The sequence below is a fragment of the Armigeres subalbatus genome, chromosome 1, assembly GCF_024139115.2.
Source record: "Armigeres subalbatus isolate Guangzhou_Male chromosome 1, GZ_Asu_2, whole genome shotgun sequence".
NCBI classification, from domain to species: Eukaryota; Metazoa; Arthropoda; class Insecta; order Diptera; family Culicidae; genus Armigeres; species Armigeres subalbatus.
Genome location: NC_085139.1, coordinates 92,696,157 through 92,717,526, shown reverse-complemented (window position 1 = coordinate 92,717,526; position 21,370 = coordinate 92,696,157). Strand labels below are relative to the sequence as shown.

General features: G+C 45.7%; 1 protein-coding gene across 1 annotated transcript; it reads right to left on the bottom strand.

Annotated features, from left to right (window-relative positions):
• Positions 1-18,760: 18,760 nt before the first annotated feature.
• LOC134224247 (mediator of RNA polymerase II transcription subunit 7) lies at positions 18,761-19,879 on the bottom strand. Its single transcript, XM_062703606.1, has 2 exons — positions 19,378-19,879; positions 18,761-19,314 (listed from the first exon to the last, which is right to left on the bottom strand). Exons 1-2 carry the CDS (start codon positions 19,705-19,707, stop codon positions 18,985-18,987), a joined length of 660 nt encoding a protein of 219 aa, XP_062559590.1. The 5' UTR covers positions 19,708-19,879; the 3' UTR covers positions 18,761-18,984.
• Positions 19,880-21,370: the final 1,491 nt, after the last annotated feature.

Here is a 21,370-nt window from a genome sequence, read left to right as displayed (position 1 = left end):
ATCGAGTGCTACCAACGGAGAGGTACCAGAAATGTGAGGGAGACGATGAGACTGGACTCAATGGTGAAGTGGCAGCAGGAGTGGGACAATGCAGACAATGGAAGGTGGACCCACCGGCTCATCCCCAATGTGTCGACGTGGGTGAACAGGGAGCATGGAGAGGTGAACTTTCACCTCACTCAGTTCCTATCCGGACACGGTTGTTTCCGCCAATATCTGCACCGATGTGGCCATGCGTCATCGCCATTCTGCCCGGCGTGTATCAACGTAGAGGAGACTCCAGAGCACGTGTTATTCGATTGTCCGAGGTTTGCGGAAGCACGTAGAGGAATGCCTGCCCTAAGCGTGGACAACATCGCAGAGCGAATGTGTCACGATGAAGATACGTGGAATGTGGTAAGCAGAGTCGTGAGGCAAATATTGTCAGAGCTGCAGCGTAGATGGAGAAGGGACCAGCAAACAAGCGTCGGCTCGGAGGAAAATCCAGCATAGTGAGCAGTGTTGGCCTCGGGTCGTCGGGGCGCCGGTGAACCGGAAGTCTTCTGCCAACCGGAATCGTCGGACCGACCTCGGTACTCGATCAGCCAACCAGCTGAAGAAAGAAGAAGGAAGTGCTTCGGATATGTAGGGCACCGCCAGTGCGGACGTTATCCACCACCGGAACTGTCGGACCACCTCTGCAGCCCGAAGACGAAGTCGGTGCAATGCGCGAAAGCGTTCTCTGCGATAGCCGCTGGTAGTCGGGGCACCATCGGGGCGGAAGTTTCCTTCACCGGAACTGGTGGACCACCCTCGACGCCGGAGGAAGTCAGGAGGATTCGAGTGAGGAAGTTTGTGGCACGACCACCGAGGGATCGAGACAACGTAGCAGTGGATCTCAGCAAGCCAGTCGGCGAACTAGCCTAAGCTAGGGGCCAGAATTTTAGAAGAAGTGCATGAGCACAGCCCCCCCCCCCGAAGTAGTCGCAGCATCCAGTGGTCCCGGGGGATCGAGGCAAGGAGGATAAGGGACCCGGTTTATCCGGGAGGCACATTTTTAGCAGGTCGGGAGGAGCCCATCCCTGTTCGCCTTCGAGCATAGCGTGGATGCGCGAGGTGTCTGTCGCGCAGCATTTTGATGGCCTTTAACCCTTGAAAAAAAAAAACACACACACACACACACACACACACACACGGCCCATGCCTTGTGGAGGCGATGAACCACAAACGCGATGGGCTTTCGGCCTTCGAGGTGGCGACGGAACAGCTGGACGCCATCATCGACTTTGCCTCATCGAAGCATAATATCAGCAAGGACCTCAAGAGGAGCTTGCAGAAACTTCGAAAGTCGATACTGGACGCCAAGCTGGAGAGGGCGGTCGGGACGGCCAAGTGTAAACTCGTGAAATCGGTGGAGTCGAGGTCTACCCAGACTGAGGCCCAAGGATTCGCGGACTCGGGCAAGGTCGAATCGACCGAAGGCGTGCCAGCGAAGACGGTGGTGCCAAAGTCTACCCAGACTGAGGCTCAAGTATTTGCGGGTACGTCGGGGGTGACTGCTCCAACGGAGCAGACACAAAAACGGGGGAGACACAAAAACGGGGGTGACAGTCTCCAGGGGATGAGCTCCCTGGGGGCCGCTCCAAAACGCGGAGGGTTACTACCCCGAACAAGGGTAGTGGGGCTGGGAAGCTGAACCCCGGTCAGGTACCTCCAAAACCGGGGGAGGAAGGACCTGGAAAGGTCCGTCCACTCAAGAAAGACGGTGGTAAGGGGTTACGGCAGGCTGAAAGTTCTCAGCCGTACCAGACCAGGGAAATAGAGGGGGATGACGCCTCCTGGACCCTGGTCAAGAACAAGAGGAAACCGAAGACGTCAAGGGCCGAAAAGAAGGCCCAGGCGAATGAGGGTAGCAAGAAGTCTAGGGTAGGCGCCAATCGCTCCAGGGGCGATGTCCTAGTCATCACGGCGGACGAGGCTAAGTACTCGGATGTTTTGAAGGCGATGAGGAGTGACGTCAAGCTCGGTGAACTCGGCGCCGACGTACGTCGAATAAGACGTACCCGGATGGGCGAGATGATCCTCGAGCTGAAGCGGGGCGTCTCGCAAAAGGGCGCCGCCTACAAGAAGTTGGCGGAGGAAGTCCTAGGCGAGACGGTCAAAGTGAGGGCACTCACGACGGAGGTGAATCTAAGGGTTAAAGACGTGGACGAGATCACCGAAGTCGAAGAGCTCATCACGGCACTGCGGCGATAGTGTGAAGTGGAGACGCCCACCGCAGCCGTTCGGCTACGGAAAGGTATAACCGTTAGCCTTTCTGACCTTCCCGGCTTAAAAGTGAGATGGCTTAAGCGCCACTCCCGAGGGAGACCATCCACCAATGTTTGGGTTGCCCGACCGTTGAGACCTTTCAGGGGAAGAAGCCTCAGTTTTAAATTTGGTCCGGGAAGTAAGATGGCTGACTGAAACTGTCCACAAAAAGAAACGATTAGTAGCGTATAGTAGTAGTATAGTAGCGATTTGTGTATAAAATTACTTTGAACACGATTGCAATTAACGGCCAGTGATGAATTATATAAAGGGGGTTTTATCATCACCGGCAAGTATCCCGAAATTCCCAATCGAACCGACCCGTATCCGATTAAAAAGTTGCCCGGTTGGTTTCGGAGCCAACCTCCCCAGTAAAATAACCACAAAAAAAGGACAAACTACTAACGGAAAACGCGTAACATGAAAAACACTCAATCAGTTTTACTTAATAGGAACCATCATTTATTGCTGTAGTCTATCCGTCCGCTTTCTCATTTCTCGTACGCTACTCTTGAAATGTTTCTACCTTACGCATCGAAAAGACAAGCTTTTATCCAAACATATTGAGCTTTATTTCTTACATCTATCTTTCTCCACCAGTGTTCATTTCTCTCTTCACTCTTCTCTTCCTATTCTCTCTCAACCTTTCCCATGCTATGGTCCCTGTCTACCTATCGTGTGTGTGCTTTGGCTAGGTGTGCATAACGAACAACGTGCTATTGAATCTCTCGTTCGCCTCGGCGAACGCAATGGGTTTTCGATTCACGGAATTTGCTTCACGGTCTTACAAAAACGGCCGTGCACGCCACGCAACGGAAACTATGTTGCGGCGTGAATTAAATTGTCATGCGCATGAACATAATATGTGGTGGGTACTCACAGGCCTTCGGTGACGATGATGACGCCGCCGGATGAACGGAAAGGGGGTGGCGGTGAATTCGCTGCTGCTCTCTCGTTCGGCGACGAAACTCTGTTGCCGCCGGGGGTAGGCGGATTGCCTTTCTGCTGCTGGTTGGCGGTCGGTTTACTCGTTCATCGCTACTTACTTCGATTGCGCGCGACGCGACACGTGCGTCGAGGTTTCCCTAGTCGTCACTAGGGGAACGGAAATGCGATTGCGCTTGCTGATTCGTCCTGCCTAGGGAGCGTAGAAAAACGGAAGCGTCCCTCTTCCGGCGTGCCCCGGGAGAACTTCTGAGCCTGACAGTGGGGTCAGAAATGGCCACTGGGAGTTCGGTTGTGATGTCGCGGACGGTCGAACGGCTTGGCAAGAACCTTCAATTGCACAAAGCCACACACGAGAACACACCGCCTTTTCACAATAGCACACACAATTACTGATAGCTACAACTTATATAAGACACCACGGCGCGAGAACTTTGGGCCACTCCTGCCTCTTCCACGGATCAGTTCGAAGTGAACTTGATCAACTTGGGAATCCTCAGAATAACCGCCAAATTGCAAATTGCATCACCGGACATCACGAAGATAATTTCGTGATTCCGAAAATTACTCTCGCGCTCTAAATAATCATATTCGCGCATGTTTGCGTCTCTTTCCACGAACAGCTTCAATCATCCATCTCGCTGTTCGGCCCCAAAATCTTGGGTGGAAAGAAAACGCCAAAGGTCATTGCAACCTGAAAGAATTCTCAACGGGTCGATGCACGCGGGCGATAGCATGTGCTACAAGCCACCCGGCAGATTTGATCAATTTTAATGGGCAATAAATTCCCACGGCCGCTCACAACGTCAGTAGGAACTCACATAATCAATTTTGTTTTGCGCTTCTTGCGAGTGTCGCTCATGAACGGAAATGAACGCCCGCATAATTACAAACTGTACATGGATATTTTCCCGTGCGGTCGACAACAGTATCCTTTACTGTTGACAACTGTAAATGAACAATCTCATATAAAGTTTTAACAGTTTGTGGTACGGTTATTTGACAAATAACAATATGTTGAATGGGTTGTTAAGTTATGTCACCATAAAAAATCGTCTGTTTTCGCGTGCAAAATTTTCGCTCAACAGTATGATAAAATGTTGACATATAATGCAGGAAATAAAGAACATTTTTGAGACAACATGTTATATGTTGACATTTAGTGATGATGTCGAGCAGTTATGGTTGAATCGATCGAAAAGTATTCGATAACCGCAATGTAAACTGTGAAGCTATATCTTACATCGTAATAATGATTCTGACCATATAACATGTTGTTTTTTATTATGCGGGCGGTGAATGCAGTGAATTTGTACACTGACAATATTTTACACGCTCATGTTATTGGATTTACACGTGATTTTTCACTAGTTGTTAAGCATAACGAAATAACGTGTAAATCTAGTCTCAAGTGTCAAAACACAACACGTTCAAAAAATTTGAATTGCATGGGGAATGAGAAGGAAAAACACGTTGAATCGCCAAGGATTAATATTATTTTTCGAGTGAAAAACGTTAGGATGTATATGCCACCAGATTATTTATTGCTTTCTATATAGAGTAGAGTGGGGCAAGAGTGCGCGTGGGGTAAGAGTACGTTTTCGATTTTTTGAAGTAATAAAAAAAGATAAACTAGCAGCACTGCATCTGTTTGACAGGTATTCGGGCCAACTATTATCATGTGTAATTGTAAACGATTTGAATAAACAACAAGGGAGATATGGAGTTAGATAACTTTTTGGTCGTTTTGCTAAAAATAATTGGATTTCCGCAACTAGTGTTTTATTACCATATATACATTCAATCAGGTGAACATTATACCATTTCGATAACCTATTGTATAGCGTACTTTATGGTACAGAACACCAATCCGGTTGGTTTTCCAAGAAGTCAAAACCATTACTTGAATAATTTTTGGGACTGTGGGGTAAAAGTACGCAGGAACCGGTGGGGCAAGAGTACGCATATGAATTTTCAAGTTATGATGTCAAACCGGTATCTCCGGCCGAAATTAGACTTCTTCCAAAGCGTAAAGATCCACAACTAAGAAAAAAGGGACAGAATTTGAAATTATCACAAGTTTTTAGGATAAGTTGAAGTAATTCGGTGTTAGAAAGCACTTAGTGAACAAAGCACTGAAGCGAAATAATGAAATTGTATTAGGACTTGTTGTACACCTAAACATAGTACGAAAACACAATTTCATCTAAATGATAATTTCATTTAATCAGAAGAAACATTCATAAATTACACAACGTTTAGCTGGGAGGGGTTGTGAGATGTGTGACGATCCATATAATTTTTAGAGGATTCATACAAATAGTTTAAGATACGGGGGGAGCGGTAATGAAATAGCCAAATTTTACGTTACGTGATTGGTGGACTTTCTTTAAAGAAAATGCCTTTGTATACGCCACGCGAAACCTGAAATATATTTTTACCTTTGTTTTTTTTTGTATTTATAAAAAGCAATGGTTTTTTGTATGAAAGTGCACATTTTTAGGACCCCCCCCCTTTAAAAGTTACGTAATCTTTTAACATTCCCTAATATATGCTCATTAAACATCAATTAAATGTTATTAACTCTTATTTGTGTTAATATTTACTTAAAGCACATGATTGGATAAATGCGTACTCTTACCCCACCCGATGCGCACTTTTACCCCACCGGTGGGGTAAGAGTGCATTCTTAACTCGTCTTGCAGAAATGGTTCTACTAAAGCGAATCTCAATGTTTTCAATTCGTTTACCACTGTGTAACATAGGGGAGGAGTATATAAGTCATCGACACTGAGGTGATATACATAAGCATGCTTCATCAGGGCCACATGATCGATTAAAAACTAAGTGCGTACTCTTGCCCCACTCTACTCTATAATAAAAATTTAAATAGAAATAACTAATTAAATGCATTCATACAGCCTGTTTTATTCATTCATAATAGTTTTACATATGCAACAAATAAATTAGAATATATAAATAGAAACAATTACAATGAACATTAAAAAAAATCCATAGCTCAGGTAGTTAACGGTTCATGTACGAAAGTTTTCGGGTTTTTCTGCCTGTGAGTAATCAGCAGCGGAGGAATCGATCCAATTAACCATGAAAATACAGCTTCGGATGGCGGATCCATATTTTCGTGAGCGTCGAATGTTATTATTAAGTAGAAAATCTGAAAATCGAGTTATGCACCAATAAGATTTTTATATAAATAATAGCTTACATAAATAAATAACTTACCTTTTTGTTATTTTATGATTTCGTATCTTGTAATTGTATATCAAAGATGCAAAACACGTATGCGTTGATAACTCATTCGCTCATTTCAACAACTCACAACAATGTTTTGCGAACGCCATGTTACTGCGGTCACAAATGAGTTCTCTGTAGAATGATGTGTAAAACACGTTATAATAATCAGTTTTTTTTAAATGGTACCAATTCAAGTTAATTCCTTGTTGATTCGACGTGGTACGTGATTGGAAATGAAAATTGGAGAAATACTTTCGATTTACGTGGAATAGAACATCGATCAAACGTTTGGAATATTTTCAGTGTATTGTGGGCTCTAGGCTGGTTCAACTGTTTTGGCAAATTACTAAATTAATTTAAATAAATAACGGATATTACGAGTAACATATATTGAACAAATAAACATGAAACGACCTGCTCGTTACATTATTCCCCACTAAATGTACGAAAATTTGATTGGCATTGGAATGGAGATTACAACTACCAATCAAATTTTCGTAGGCCTAAATCTACCACAGAATATATTTATATATTTACAAAGTGCGAGGTACTATAATGTTGTATTTAAATTCGGGGTCATATAGATTCATCATCAACCGAAGTTGACTCCCTCTCTGTTTACAGCACATATTCTATTACGGAATATGTCTGCCACTGACCATCAACGACATTATGTCTCCGGTCTCCAGCGAAATTAAACATTAACAAAATAGAACTACTCACAACAATTTAAAAGACGGTAACTTGATTTGGACGGAAAAAGCAAATGGAAGTGATTCATAGAATGGATTATTGTTGTTGTTGTTGATGACCTCAAGCACGCAAAATCGAAAAAAATAACAAAAGAACGAACAACATTTAAAAGGCATCAACTCAAAGTCGTCGACAAACGATGAGTGAGCTCACGCGAAAACTGACACGAAACGATACATTATCTTCTACACCAGGACTCTTTGCCGATTAACGAAGACAATGTACACGAAAATTTCCACCTAAGTGGACGCAGACCGATGAGTTGGAATTGCAATCTGAAGCCCAACACGTGGCGAGCGCGCAAGATTCAATCCTTCTCATCAAAATAACTGTTTCTGTACACAGCTTGCTGCCACGGATAATTATCCGCGATAACGCTAACTGTTGTACTGAAACGAAAATTATCATCTTGAATGAATTTTTAAACACCGGGATTTACCCGACAACAAAATTCTATAAGAGATTTTTAAAACAAACATTTACACAAAATTACCATTCATACACCCCTTGCATTCAAAACCATAAATGAACCGACTGAGCTTTGATTTGTTTATCGCTCAGTTCATTCTGCACCAGGAGGGTGAAACGCCTGTCATCCGCGGTACAATGGCACTCTACCCAACATTGTTTTTGGTACTGCTGTTTTTGGTACCCAGTTTCTGGGTGGTATACCCGATTTCAGCTGCTCATTTTGGGTGATTGGTTCGTACGCAGCTAGTGCTAATTATCGGCAATTAACTTTTCCTGGCGAAAACTTGCAATTAGTTGATGTTTATCGAACCTTTTGTGTTTGTACGGCTTTATTATGTCGAAAAATAGCCCGTAGATACTTCCGTAGCTTTGTTATGATGAATTAAACGAGATTAAAACAAAAACGTTGTACACCATATTTAACGAATGGTGGGTAGGCGTATTAGTCTTCTCTTCAGTCCCCTGTTCTGCACTCATACCAGTCTATCAAACATTCCAAGTCATCAACAAAAAAGGAAACGTCAAAATAACAGCAGTGAAGTGATTGCAGATGGCAAGTTTCTGTGAAAAACGTGAAATTTCACCGTGAAAGTAGGTGAATTCGGTAGTGCTGTGATGTGGATGAACCAGCTTGAAGGCAGTGCTAACACGGATGGAAGATGCTTCAGGAGAGTATACGATTTTCGTTCCAAAACATTGGGTGTAAAGTTTGTGTTTGTGTTTTTTTTTCTTTTTTTTTATACAGTTGGGCCGACCTCAGCAGGATACGTGGGATACTGGACGACTAGGACGAATGACAATTGAAGGATGATGGGAAAGAAACATGAATGGAACTTTACGGATGAATGGACTGGGACAGGATAGACGGATACGATGTTTGTGAACTGGGAGGACGAAAACGGAACGGACTGCTTACGAACGGAGATCTACTGCGCTAAATAATGGAAACGACTACAAAACTGGTAAGAAAACGTACTAATTTACAAAATCAATGAACTTTACAACAAACTAATGACTGATTTCACTTTTTAGGAACGATGTGCAACAAAATAAACAAAACTAAACAGTGAACTATGTGAATAAATTAACGGAAATATATGTACAAGAGATGGAAAAGACGAAACAAGACTAAATTGACTATATTTACAAAGATGACGTACCCAAAACAAAGTTCATAAATTCGTGAGTGATTTTCGACATTTACTTCTAACAAATAGGTTAACTACTAATATTATTGCTAAAGCTTAGGGTACTAGATCTACTATAAACTAACTAGGTATGTACATATTTACAATCGCGCAGCCACTGTGGGCCGTAAATTCGCTCGAGTTGAATTTGATTATTCGCGTTGTTTTGTAGTCTCTTCCGGTCGGTTAAGGAACAATCTCGGTACCCTCAGTGTTTGGTCCATTCGAAAACTTTCCTCCCACGAGTCCGTCGAAAATTGCCCTAGAAGATGTAATTAACCCCGTAGGTGTTTTTTTCTCATCGTAATCTGTGGTCACTCACTAGGAGGTTCATAGCTTGAAAAGGCTACCACTTATTGGTTTGGACGAGTTTTCATCTTCTTCAACCTATTGGCGAAGTAGACCCCCAATCGTTTCCCGTCCTGATCCTCCAGTTCATAGGTGTTAGTCCCCAAAATTTTTCGCACCACAGCGGGTTCGTATTTTGGAGCCAACTTCCGACAAAATCCCTTCCCTTTATTGGACAATTCAAAGGTTTGTTTTAATAGCGTTTCGCCCACCGCGTAGGTGGGGCAGTTAGGATTGGATCTTAGGTTGTACGTTTTGGCATGTTTTGCGTAGGCGGTCGACAAATTCACCTTGATCTGATCGAATAGCTTTTGCCTTTTTTCGGCCGCAGTGTTGTCGGTGATGTTGGTCGATGGTACGTTGTCGCGAATTCGCGAGTATTCAGTTCCGTCGGAGATTTTATTCCTTCCGAACACAACGAAGTACGGGTTGTGTTTCGTCGAGTCGTGAACAGAGTTTCGGATAGCTTCCGCAATTTCCTGTAAATTATCCGACCAGTGATTGTGCTCTCCTTTGAGCGTGGCGCGTATAGCAGTCGTGATAACACGGTTAACCCTTTCGGTATTATTAACCTGCGGGTGGTAGGCAGGGGTTAACCAGTGCGAAACATTATATTTGTTCAACAGTTCTTTGAACTGTTTCGACACGAATTGAGAACCGTTGTCGGTCAATACTGTCTCCGGGACGCCGAACAATCGAAATATAGAGTTCTCCACAAATTCCACCAACGAATGAGCTTTAGCTTCTCTGAATGGCTGCACCAGAATGAACTTGCTAAAGACGTCCGTGGCCACTAAGAGACAAGTGTGCCTACCCCGTCCTGACGGCGGTAATGGTCCAACGTAGTCGAGAGTGACAAACTGCCATGGATACTCGACGGGCTTCTGAGAACCCATTGGTGGTGTCACGTTGATGTTTCCGGACTTGCTGACCAGGCACTTCAGGCAACCTCTGCAGAATCTGCGCACCTCTTCATTCATGCGAGGCCAGAAATATCGCTGTTTTACCGTTGCTAGCGTCTTCTCGTACCCCAGATGAGCCTTTTCGTGCTCGTTACGATATATGTCCTTCCTCTGCGCTGAATTTGGAATGAGTTTCCACTCGAATCGTGGGTCAGTTTGACGATTTTGGTTACTGACGTATCGATAAACTTGACCATCTACCACGCGGAAGTCGGTGTGCTTTCCTGGGTCCGCCTGGATTTTGTCAATCAGGTCTTCGTATTCGAAATCGGGTGCAGTGGCTACGATTGTATCGATCTCGATGGAACGGGACAAGCAGTCAGCGGTAATGTTCGCTTTCCCTTTCCGGTATTCCAGGTCGAAATCATACGACTGTATGCGAAGCGCCCAGCGCAGTAGTTTGGCATTACCTGTTTCCGGTACGACGTTGAAGAGCCACCACCGGCTTCTGGCGTCGGTACTCACGCGGAACTTCGTACCTTCCACGTAATGACGGAAGTGATGTATTGCGGATAGCACGCCCAGGCATTCCTTTTCAACGGCTGAATAACGACGTTGGGTACGATTGAGCTTTTGCTAAAATAGCTTATTACTCGTGTCACGCCGTTCTGGTCTTGAACCAGGGCCGCTCCTACCGCCTCCTACCGCCCTGTCGGCATCAGACTCGATTGTGAAAATTTTTCCGAAATCTGTGTTACCGAGTACCGGTGCCGATGTGAGGACCGCTTTCAACTCTCGGAAAGCCTCCTCAGCTTCCTTCGTCCATTTCAACTTTTTGTTCTCCTTCGTTAGCAAGTCTGTAATAGGAGCCGTGACCTTACTGTAATTTTTTTATGAAGCGTTGATAGAACCCTGCAAGGCCCATCAACCTCCGTATGTCCTCCTGTGTTTTTGGCTGCGCATAATCGAGAATCGGCTGGATCCTTGACGTGTCTATGGCCACTCCGTTCTCATTGAGGAGGTAGCCTAAATAGACCACTTGTTTTCGGCAGAATCTGGATTTCTCGATTGAAATCGTCAGTCCGGCCTTCCGCAATCTTTCTGCGACGATTCGCATTAGCCGTAGGTGCTCCTCGAAGGTTTGCGACGCGATCACTATGTCGTCAAGGTAGACGAAGACGTACGGTTCTAGGTCAAAACCTATCGCCTTGTCCATGAGTCTCGACATAGTGAACGGTGCATGGGTCAATCCGAAAGGAAGTACCTTGAACAGGTATACGCCTTTGCCGTTCTAAACGCCGTGTAATTGCGACATTCCTGCTTCAAGGGTATCTGGAAGTAGGCGTCTTTGAGGTCGATGACCGTAAAGAATTTCCGCTTTCCCCAATTGCCGGAATATGTCTTGCATATTCCGCATTGGGTACGTATCCTTCACGGTCATTTTATTTATTCTTCGCGAATCCAGACACACCCTCACTTTCCCGTTCTTTTCATTACGGGAACAAGAGGGTTAGTCCATTCGCTATAACACTCCTCTATAGCACCTAGACTCTTGAAGCGCTCTACTTCCTCGTCGATAGCATGCTGTATATAAGGCGAACACTTGTACATAGGTGTATTCCGTGGGTTTGCCCCTCCTTCAGTACGATCTCATGCTCGAGTAGGCTTGTCCTTCCCAGCTTACCCACTCCTGTCAACTCAAACTGCCTTACTACGTCCGCTAGTTGTCTCCGTTGTTCCGCTGTGAGATCGTGTTCGGTTTCAATCTCGTCTAGGTTGGGTGTCGTTTGAGTTGGACCTTCGTAGACCGGAATCTCGAGTGTTTCGTCCTCCTCAACTGTTTCCAGCTTCGGTATCTCGCCAGATGGCTCCACCGTAAAACACAATGGTGAGCTGTTCTGGTACTCCACCGTCTCCAGTTCTTCCATTCCTCGTCCCAAGTCGATCATCGGCTTAATGCCGAAGGAGTCCCAAAAATCGGCACCCAGGATCAGCTGCCGAGAAATCTCTGGAACCACTAGCGTGGGAATGACTTTGGTTAGTCCTTTATAGGAGAATGGTACATTGACGTACCCCAAACAACCGTAAGTCGATCCGTCCGCCGTTGTAACTCGGATTGCTGCTGGTTGTATTTTCAGTCTGTACCGGTGTACCAAATCTAAAGAATTCAAAATACTGATCCCTGCTCCCGAATCTAGTAAGGCATCCCATTCCGTGTCGAATATTTTCACTCTAATGTGAGGACATTTAGTATTGTGGATCCTAATATGATAAATCTGTGAAAATGGGTTAAACGTTTCGTTCGGTGTTGCTTTCTTGGGAATTCTGGATGTCGGAGGGATGAACGACTTCCCGCCTTCGTTGCATCCCCTCATTCGTTTCCCTGACGATCACCTCCTGTAGACCTGGAGCAGCGCTCACAGGTTCGGATGGTTCTTCCCAAACTGCCGCAGCCGTAACAGAAAATGACTTTCGGCTTTTGGCACTGCCTCCAACCATGCCCTTGCTCTTGGCAATTCCAGCATGCGAGGAGGCTTGCATTGCCCGTCCGCCCAGAAGTTGTGTTCCGCTGACCGCTTGCAGCTGCGTGTACTGTCTCTCTTCCACCGTCTCGGAAGTTTCGGCCACCAATCGCGTTGATTGAAGGTGACTGCTCGCCCTCACTGTCACTGTAGTCTGCTGCTATCTAATTTACTGGTCTACGAAAATGATGATCTCCAGGCTGCTGTTGGAGTTGAGGATCAGCAGCGTCAATCCGATGATTTAGCCGGATCAGCTGGTGGAGAGCTTCAGCTTCCACCCACGAAATTGGCGTCCTGTGAGGTTGGCTCATGTTGTCACACGCTACCTCAGACTTGCGGCGCTTTGAAAGCGGCCGAGGCAACAAACGATCCAACGTCGGGATCTCTGAAACGAACGCGATGAATGACTCTCTCCTGCTTCCTCTCATGGATCTTAGACCTTATACCCTGGTCCATGTTCGGGTTCCCGAACCTGTAAGTAATTGAGGTTTCAAAGCTATCCCACGTTACTAGCTCATCTACAAAAGTAAAGAACCAGTCAGAGGCTGGTCCCTCTAGCAACATGTGGATATCCCTTAATAAGATTTCCCTCGAAATCCCTTCGCGCTCTGCCAACTTCTTGGTTTTATACAGAAAATTTTCGACCGACCCGGATCTCTGCTCACCGGAAAATCTTACTTTCCACTTACTACTACTCGATGCGGCTCTGACACAGTTGTCTGTGGTTTGGTCCTACTCCGTGTGGTCTGACTGTTCTGCGATAACAGTTGTCATAATCCGAGCTAGAATGATCCTCTGCTTCAACCCTCGGATCCCTACCTCTTCGGTTAATCTGTTGGTTGCTTCCTGTTATCACATGATGCCCTCTGGAGGTCGAGTATGGTTGCCGTGCTGCTTTTCCAATGCTAGGTTGAAGGAATACTTCATCGTCGCTACTCGTCTCTTGGTCGTTGGCGCGGTAAATAGGTGAACCACGCTGTGCCCAACGGCTATCCGATTCTGGTGCACCTCTGAGAGTCCCATTCTGCAACATGGACTTAGATGAAGGTCGTGGAAACGTCGATTGCCACTCTCGATTCGCTGGAGGATGTAGCTCACTTTTGGTGGGAAATAATTTCGAATGTTCAGGCTGTCTCTGTCCCAGGTCCCGTGACTGCTTAGTATGGATACCACTGTTCAACGTGTTATCATCTGGCTTTGGCTGAGTTGCTTCGGCCAGCTTTGCTGTTAATTCTGACAACGCTTTTTTCATTTCTTCCCACTCTACCCGACTGACTGTTACCTCGGACGACTTCTGATCACCCAACGGAACTGCCTGTTTTGGGATGGTTCCTGTCGATTTCCCGCCATTGAAATCTGCGCTTGATCGCTTTGGTGTTGACCCACTACCTTGACCTCCTACTGCCCCTTCGGTGTTTGTTAGAATGCTATTGATTTGACCAATAACCGGGGTTTGAGGTGGCCCAAACTGATAGTGCTTCATCAATGCTTCGATCCTTTGACCCAATGCACTTCGAATTCCTTTTTCTTCCTCCCCAGAGGCCCTACTCCATTTTACCCGATACCAATAGTGCAAAACCCTGGATTCATATTTTGATTCAACTTTCCTGTCCAGAGCTTTCTCGAGAGTATCAATTCTGCCCTGAATATGTTCCACTTCTTCCGTTATTGACAAAGGTGATTTGTGACAAATTCCTTCTTTAGCGTCATTCTTGAACAAACTTCTTAGATGCCGTTGTTTCCCTGCCAAATCAAGGTTAAATACGTTCTGTGGTTGATTCCGAACCAAAAATTCGAAATCGATCTCCTCTTGATTGAGATCCTCTGCACGAGGGAATATGCGAAACATTTTGAGCGATTGATCAATTTTTTATGTAACTCGTAATAGTGAGCAATGAAATATTCAACTACAAGCGTGTACCAATGAATTTTACTAGAATTAAGTTAGATTTCACGAAGTACAAAATAAATAATAATAAATAAGAGAATATAAATGAATAATACAATAGAAATGCGATAACAACGAGAAAATAATGTAATGAGCAACAGATTATCAACGTGCAATAAATACACAAGACAATACTTTTAAATTTCAACAAAATGTTCCTACTATAGAAAAATATATTTTTGAAGAAAGAACCATAAAAAGCCTTTATTTCGTTGGGCGCCAGTTATAACCGTCAGCCTTTCTGACCTTCCCGGCTTAAAAGTGAGATGGCTTAAGCGCCACTCCCGAGGGAGACCATCCACCAATATTTGGGTTGCCCGACCGTTGAGACCTTTCAGGGGAAGAAGGCTCAGTTTTAAATTTGGTCCGGGAAGTAAGATGGCTGACTGAAACTGTCCACAAAAAGAAACGCTACTAATGCGATTTGTGAATAAAATTACTTTGAACACGATTGCAATTAACGGCCAGTGATGAATTATATAAAGGGGGTTTTATCATCATCGGCAAGTATCCCGAAATTCCCAATCGAACCGACCCGTATCCGATTAAAAAGTTGCCCGGTTGGTTTCGGAGCCAACCTCCCCAGTAAAATAACCACAAAAAAAAGGACAAACTACTAACGGAAAACGCGTAACATGAAAAACACTCAATCAGTTTTACTTAATAGGAACCATCATTTATTGCTGTAGTCTTTCCGTCCGCTTTCTCATTTCTCGTACGCTACTCTTGAAATGTTTCTACCTTACGCATCGAAAAGACAAGCTTTTATCCAAACATATTGAGCTTTATTTCTTACATCTATCTTTCTCCACCAGTGTTCATTTCTCTCTTCACTCTTCTCTTCCTATTCTCTCTCAACCTTTCCCATGCTATGGTCCCTGTCTACCTATCGTGTGTGTGCTTTGGCTAGGTGTGCATAACGAACAACGTGCTATTGAATCTCTCGTTCGCCTCGGCGAACGCAATGGGTTTTCGATTCACGGAATTTGCTTCACGGTCTTACAAAAACGGCCGTGCACGCCACGCAACGGAAACTATGTTGCGGCGTGAATTAAATTGTCATGCGCATGAACATAATATGTGGTGGGTACTCACAGGCCTTCGGTGACGATGATGACGCCGCCGGATGAACGGAAAGGGGGTGGCGGTGAATTCGCTGCTGCTCTCGTTCGGCGACGAAACTCTGTTGCCGCCGGGGTAGGCGGATTGCCTTTCTGCTGCTGGTTGGCGGTCGGTTTACTCGTTCATCGCTACTTACTTCGATTGCGCGCGACGCGACACGTGCGTCGAGGTTTCCCTAGTCGTCACTAGGGGAACGGAAATGCGATTGCGCTTGCTGATTCGTCCTGCCTAGGGAGCGTAGAAAAACGGAAGCGTCCCTCTTCCGGCGTGCCCCGGGAGAACTTCTGAGCCTGACAGTGGGGTCAGAAATGGCCACTGGGAGTTCGGTTGTGATGTCGCGGACGGTCGAACGGCTTGGCAAGAACCTTCAATTGCACAAAGCTACACACGAGAACACACCGCCTTTTCACAATAGCACACACAATTACTGATAGCTACAACTTATATAAGACACCACGGCGCGAGAACTTTGGGCCACTCCTGCCTCTTCCACGGATCAGTTCGAAGTGCACTTGATCAACTTGGGAATCCTCAGAATAACCGCCAAATTGCAAATTGCATCACCGGACATCACGAAGATAATTTCGTGATTCCGAAAATTACTCTCGCGCTCTAAATAATCATATTCGCGCATGTTTGCGTCTCTTTCCACGAACAGCTTCAATCATCCATCTCGCTGTTCGGCCCCAAAATCTTGGGTGGAAAGAAAACGCCAAAGGTCATTGCAACCTGAAAGAATTCTCAACGGGTCGATGCACGCGGGCGATAGCATGTGCTACAAGCCACCCGGCAGATTTGATCAATTTTAATGGGCAATAAATTCCCACGGCCGCTCACAACGTCAGTAGGAACTCACATAATCAATTTTGTTTTGCGCTTCTTGCGAGTGTCGCTCATGAACGGAAATGAACGCTAATGCAGTGAATTTGTATTTTGGGCTCTAGACTGGTTCAACTGTTTTGGCAAATTACTAAATTAATTTAAATAAATAACGGATATTACGAGTAACATATTTTGAACAAATAAACATGAAACGACCTGCTCGTTACAAAGGTCCGGCAGGGACGCAGGTAGCATTGGTTCGGCTATCTGCAGCGGACGCCTCCAAGGTAGTCAAGTTAGGGAACGTCAAGGTGGGATGGTCGGTATTCCCTGTGCGCATATACGAGCAACCCGAAGTTTGCTTCAAATGCCTGGAACCGGGCACAAGCAATGGGACTGCAAAGGCCCTGACAGAAGCAATCTCTGCCGACGCTGCGGATTGGAGGGACATAAGGCACAATGCTGCACGAACCCTCCCAATTGTTTGATTTGTTCCAGCAAAGCTGTGAACAGCAAGCACCCCATGGGGGGTTCGATGTGCCTGGCGTTTAAGCGTGCTGCAAAATCAAAGTGCAGGTAACGCAGCCCAGCAACTGCTGTGTCAGACAGTTGCTGAATGGGGGACGGATATCGCCATCATAGCAGATCCTTACCAGGTACCCGTCAGGAACGGTAATTGGGTCACCGAAGGGTCTAAAATGGCGGCGATATGGACAACGGGGAAATACCCAGTCCAAGAGTTGGTGTCTTCGACACACGAGGGCATCGTTATTGCCAAAATCAACGGGGTCTTCTTCAGCAGCTGCTATGCGCCTCCTCGATGGTCGATCGAGCAGTTCGGTCGAATGCTAGACTGTTTGACGGCTAACTTGATGGGGCGTAGGCCGGTGGTGATAGCGGGGGACTTCAACGCTTGGGCCGTGGAATGGGGAAGCCGATCCACGAATCAACGGGGGCAGATCCTGCTGGAATCACTGGCCATGTTGGATGTGGACTTGGCTAATGTCGGTACCAAAAGTACCTACAGCTGGAACGGGGCCGAGTCGATTATCGACGTTACGTTCTGGAGCCCTGGCCAAACGAGTAGTTCGAACTGGAGGGTAGATGATGGCTACACTCACAGCGACCATCTGGCGGTTCGCTACAGTATCGAACGGGAGAAGGGGCGAGGCCTAGTCCCCGTATGTGGAAGACATCATACTTCGACGACGAGGTGTTTAAGGAAGCGCTCCGCCGCGAGCACAATACTCTCGGTCTGAGCGGCGAGCAGCTGGTAACAGTACTCTTGCGTGCAGGCGATGCCACCATGCCTAGGAAAGTCCACCCTAGGAATGGGAGGCTACCGGCTTACTGGTGGACTCAAGCAATTGCTAACCTGCGCCGCGCCTGCCTACGGGCACGGAGGCGGATGCAGCGAGCACGCACAGAAGAGGAGCGTGTTGAACGACGGGTGGCGTTCGTGGCTGCTAGAGCCGCTCTGAAGACTGATATTATATTAAGCAAAAAAGCCTACTTCGAGGGACTGTGTAAAAGTGCCAACGCGAATCCATGGGCTGACGCCTATAGGGTCGTAATGGCCAAGACACGTGGGGCGATGGCCCCTACAGAGCGGTCTCCAGAGATGCTGGAGAGGATCATCGCAAGGCTCTTCCCACGTCACGACCCAAGTCCCTGGCCTCCCTTTGTGGAGCTGCCAGGGGACAGGATGGCCGACGAGGAAAGAGTAACTGTGGCGGAACTTACGGGGATTGCACAGTCCCTTAGTGTAGGTAAGGCTTCAGGACCGGATGGTATTCCGAACCTGGCCATCAAAGCGGCCATTGCTGAGGCTCCCGAGATTTTCAGATCTGTCATGCAGAGATGCCTGGACGAGGGAGTCTTCCCTGAAGCAAGGTCCTATTACCAAAGGCGGGAAAACCACACACATACACTTACACACACATTTTTAAAGGCAATGGAAACGGTTTAGCTGGTCGGGGATGCAGCCCTGCCTCCCTCATTGGAGGTGGCCCTAACCCAGCACTTCCTGGTCAACCCAGGATGTCTGTTGAGCAGATTCCCCCTCCATTGTTTAGGAAGAAAAAAAAAACACATTTTTAAAGGGATCTTTATACGCATCTTAGGATGTAAGAAGGGCAATAAATATCCACATTCCACTGGGCTGTGATACTTGCTCGATAACAAATTTAATTCAACTGCCTATTAAGTACCTTTCATTTGCATGTAGTTACGACATCTTTTACGCCGTTGATTATTAATAAATGTTTTTGAGAGAACAATTATCGAATAAATACTCGAACACGCGTAAGATGATTCCATTTATGGAGTATAATCGGTTTAGATCAGATTATTCTTAATTCTACTTACGCGTTAACTTGTTGCGGTCGACACTAAATTGTGATCCATACGGGACGATCGACCTACATATTGTCCACCAGTTCGCACATCAACCGATCCAGCGGATGGCATTCTTCGCTTCGGTTCTTACTCGCGCTACCGCCATCGCCGGTGTCCATCGGTTCCGCAACGCCCCCTAGTCGGTCCGATTCGGCCGGGTCCGGCAACGACGCGAACGCATTGTTCACCATCTCCCGCACCTTCTCCAGGTGGTTCTGAAACCGCTGGGCGGTCTCTATCCGCTGGCGTTTCTGCAGTTCCATCATCACCCGGAGCGTTTCCCGCGCCTGGTGGGGCCGGAATTCGTTCAACAGATGGTGGATGTGGACAAACAGCAGGTTCAAGTCTTCAATCTGCAATGAAACATAAAATGTAACAAAAGGGAAATTGTGTCTGATATCGCTTATCGTACGTACCTTTTCAGCCCGCTGTGGACTGTCCGGGTTGTGTACCAACAGGTCGATCAGATCCAGAAAATTGACGAGCAGAGAATGGTTCAACTTCTTGAGTTCCTTCCTCCGATCGAAGTGCTGCGGGTACAGCCTCTTGAAACCCTGCGCCTCCAGCGGCCGTATGATGTTGTCTTCGGTGCTGAACTGCTGGCCAAACATCGAGTATGTGCCCTGGATCGGTGCGGGCGGCTTCGGCGCACGATTGTTCCGGATGTTTTCGTCTGTGTACAGTTTGTAGTACTGCGCGGGAGGCAGGGGAAACGAACTGACCTGGATAGCGTCGGTGTTTTCCATTGTTCTGTGCAATGAGCTTCGAGAGGAGCTTACGATGCGTTATGGCGGAGGAAGCCAGAAGGGAAAGTACCTAATAATTATTGCCAAAAATCCAATTTTCTGCAATTCAACACGACACGACGCACTGCGACTTTGCACCAATGTTTTTAACGCGAAATTGTTGACGTTTACGGAGCACGCTCATTTGAATCTACTCAAAAGTGAGTCAAGTTTGGCAAGCAGTGCAGTGTTCCCATATAATGCTACACGGTTAGAAAAAAGTACCTAATATTAGGTACTTTTCATTCAAATCGGGGGTTCAGTGTGGGAACCCAAAATTAAGTAATTTTTTCTTGGAATTAAATAAAATTCACTTAATATTAAGTAAAATATACTTAATTTTAAATAGAAACTAATCAAAAGTTAGGTAAATTTCACTCAACTTTTGTAAACATGAGATTACTCAACGTTGTTTTCCACACTTTACTGCCCTTGTTGAGTGGTTTTGCACTTCATTCTATGGCAACAAAGAGAAGACGGAGGGAGATGCGAGAGAAAAAAGTACCTAAAATTAGGTACATTTTTCTAACTGTGTATTGTTTTGACAGGGCAAGTGAATTGAACAACTCAGTTGAATTCAATTGACTTGCCAAAAGTTGAACATGTTCAACTTTCTTTTCGTTCACTCAGCGAATTGAACTAGCGAAATTCATAACTGGCGCCTTATGAAGCTTCGACTGAATTTTCCACAAAGAGTGCTTTTTATACGCAGTTACCTTTCCAAATCTTCAAGCGTCGATGGGCGTGTGGTCTACATACCGGCCTCCCGATCCCGACGTCCATGGTTCGAACCCAGTCTGCCGCACTTTACTTTTTTTAATGTAAATCATCATTCATAAGGCAACATATTGAAATTCATACCGATTCCTTGTGGCAAATTTTCATAAGGCGTTTGATTGGAAATCATACGTCCAGTTTCCTCAGTGTTCAAGTGAATTGAATTAAGGTGTTTACACGTTCAGTTCGCGTTCGATTTAAGCGACTTGCTCAATTCACTTGCCTTGTCTAAACGTAGCATAAGGGTTGCTGACGTTCAATCACCTTTCTCTTTCAAGCGCATAGAAAGGATGTGGTTTGTTTTCATCGGGAAACGTTTCCCGATGAAAACAAACCCTATCCTTCGTACACGGACAGATAAATCAACCCAAACTTTGAGTTCAATATACGCACTATTGAGAATATCGCAGAAAAACCCAAATTTATCCCCAAGTGGTGATTACCCGGATAAAAATGTACTATTGGTTCAATAGTGTAAACAATTGAATTACCGTAAAATGTACGGTATACAATAGGATACAGTAGACGTTCGATAACTGCAAGTCATTTAACTGCAATGCTTTTTAACTGCAATTCGATAGTTGCAACAGTTTTGCAGTTATCGGACCGCTAAACTTCAAACTGATGTCAGACTCAATGACAGCTGCATTGCGCTGCACATTTAGATGCACTTGTATTGCATCTGACGTCGATTGACAACCGTTTGACGTCTAGAATGCGTTGCAGTTATCGAACGGCATTCGTTAACTGAAAAGTAAACATTTTGCAGTTATCGAACGGCTACTGTACATTGTTTCTTGATGGTTGCACAAATTGTATCAACACTGAGGATACAATACATCAACAT

Excerpts from the sequence above, each read along its gene's own strand:
- LOC134224247 (XM_062703606.1), bottom strand. The coding sequence starts at position 19,707 with ATGGAAAACACCGACGCTATCCAGGTCAGTTCGTTTCCCCTGCCTCCC. Across the intron at positions 19,315-19,377 it reads GTCCACAGCGGGCTGAAAAG|ATTGAAGACTTGAACCTGCT; the intron begins GTACGTACGATA and ends GTTTCATTGCAG.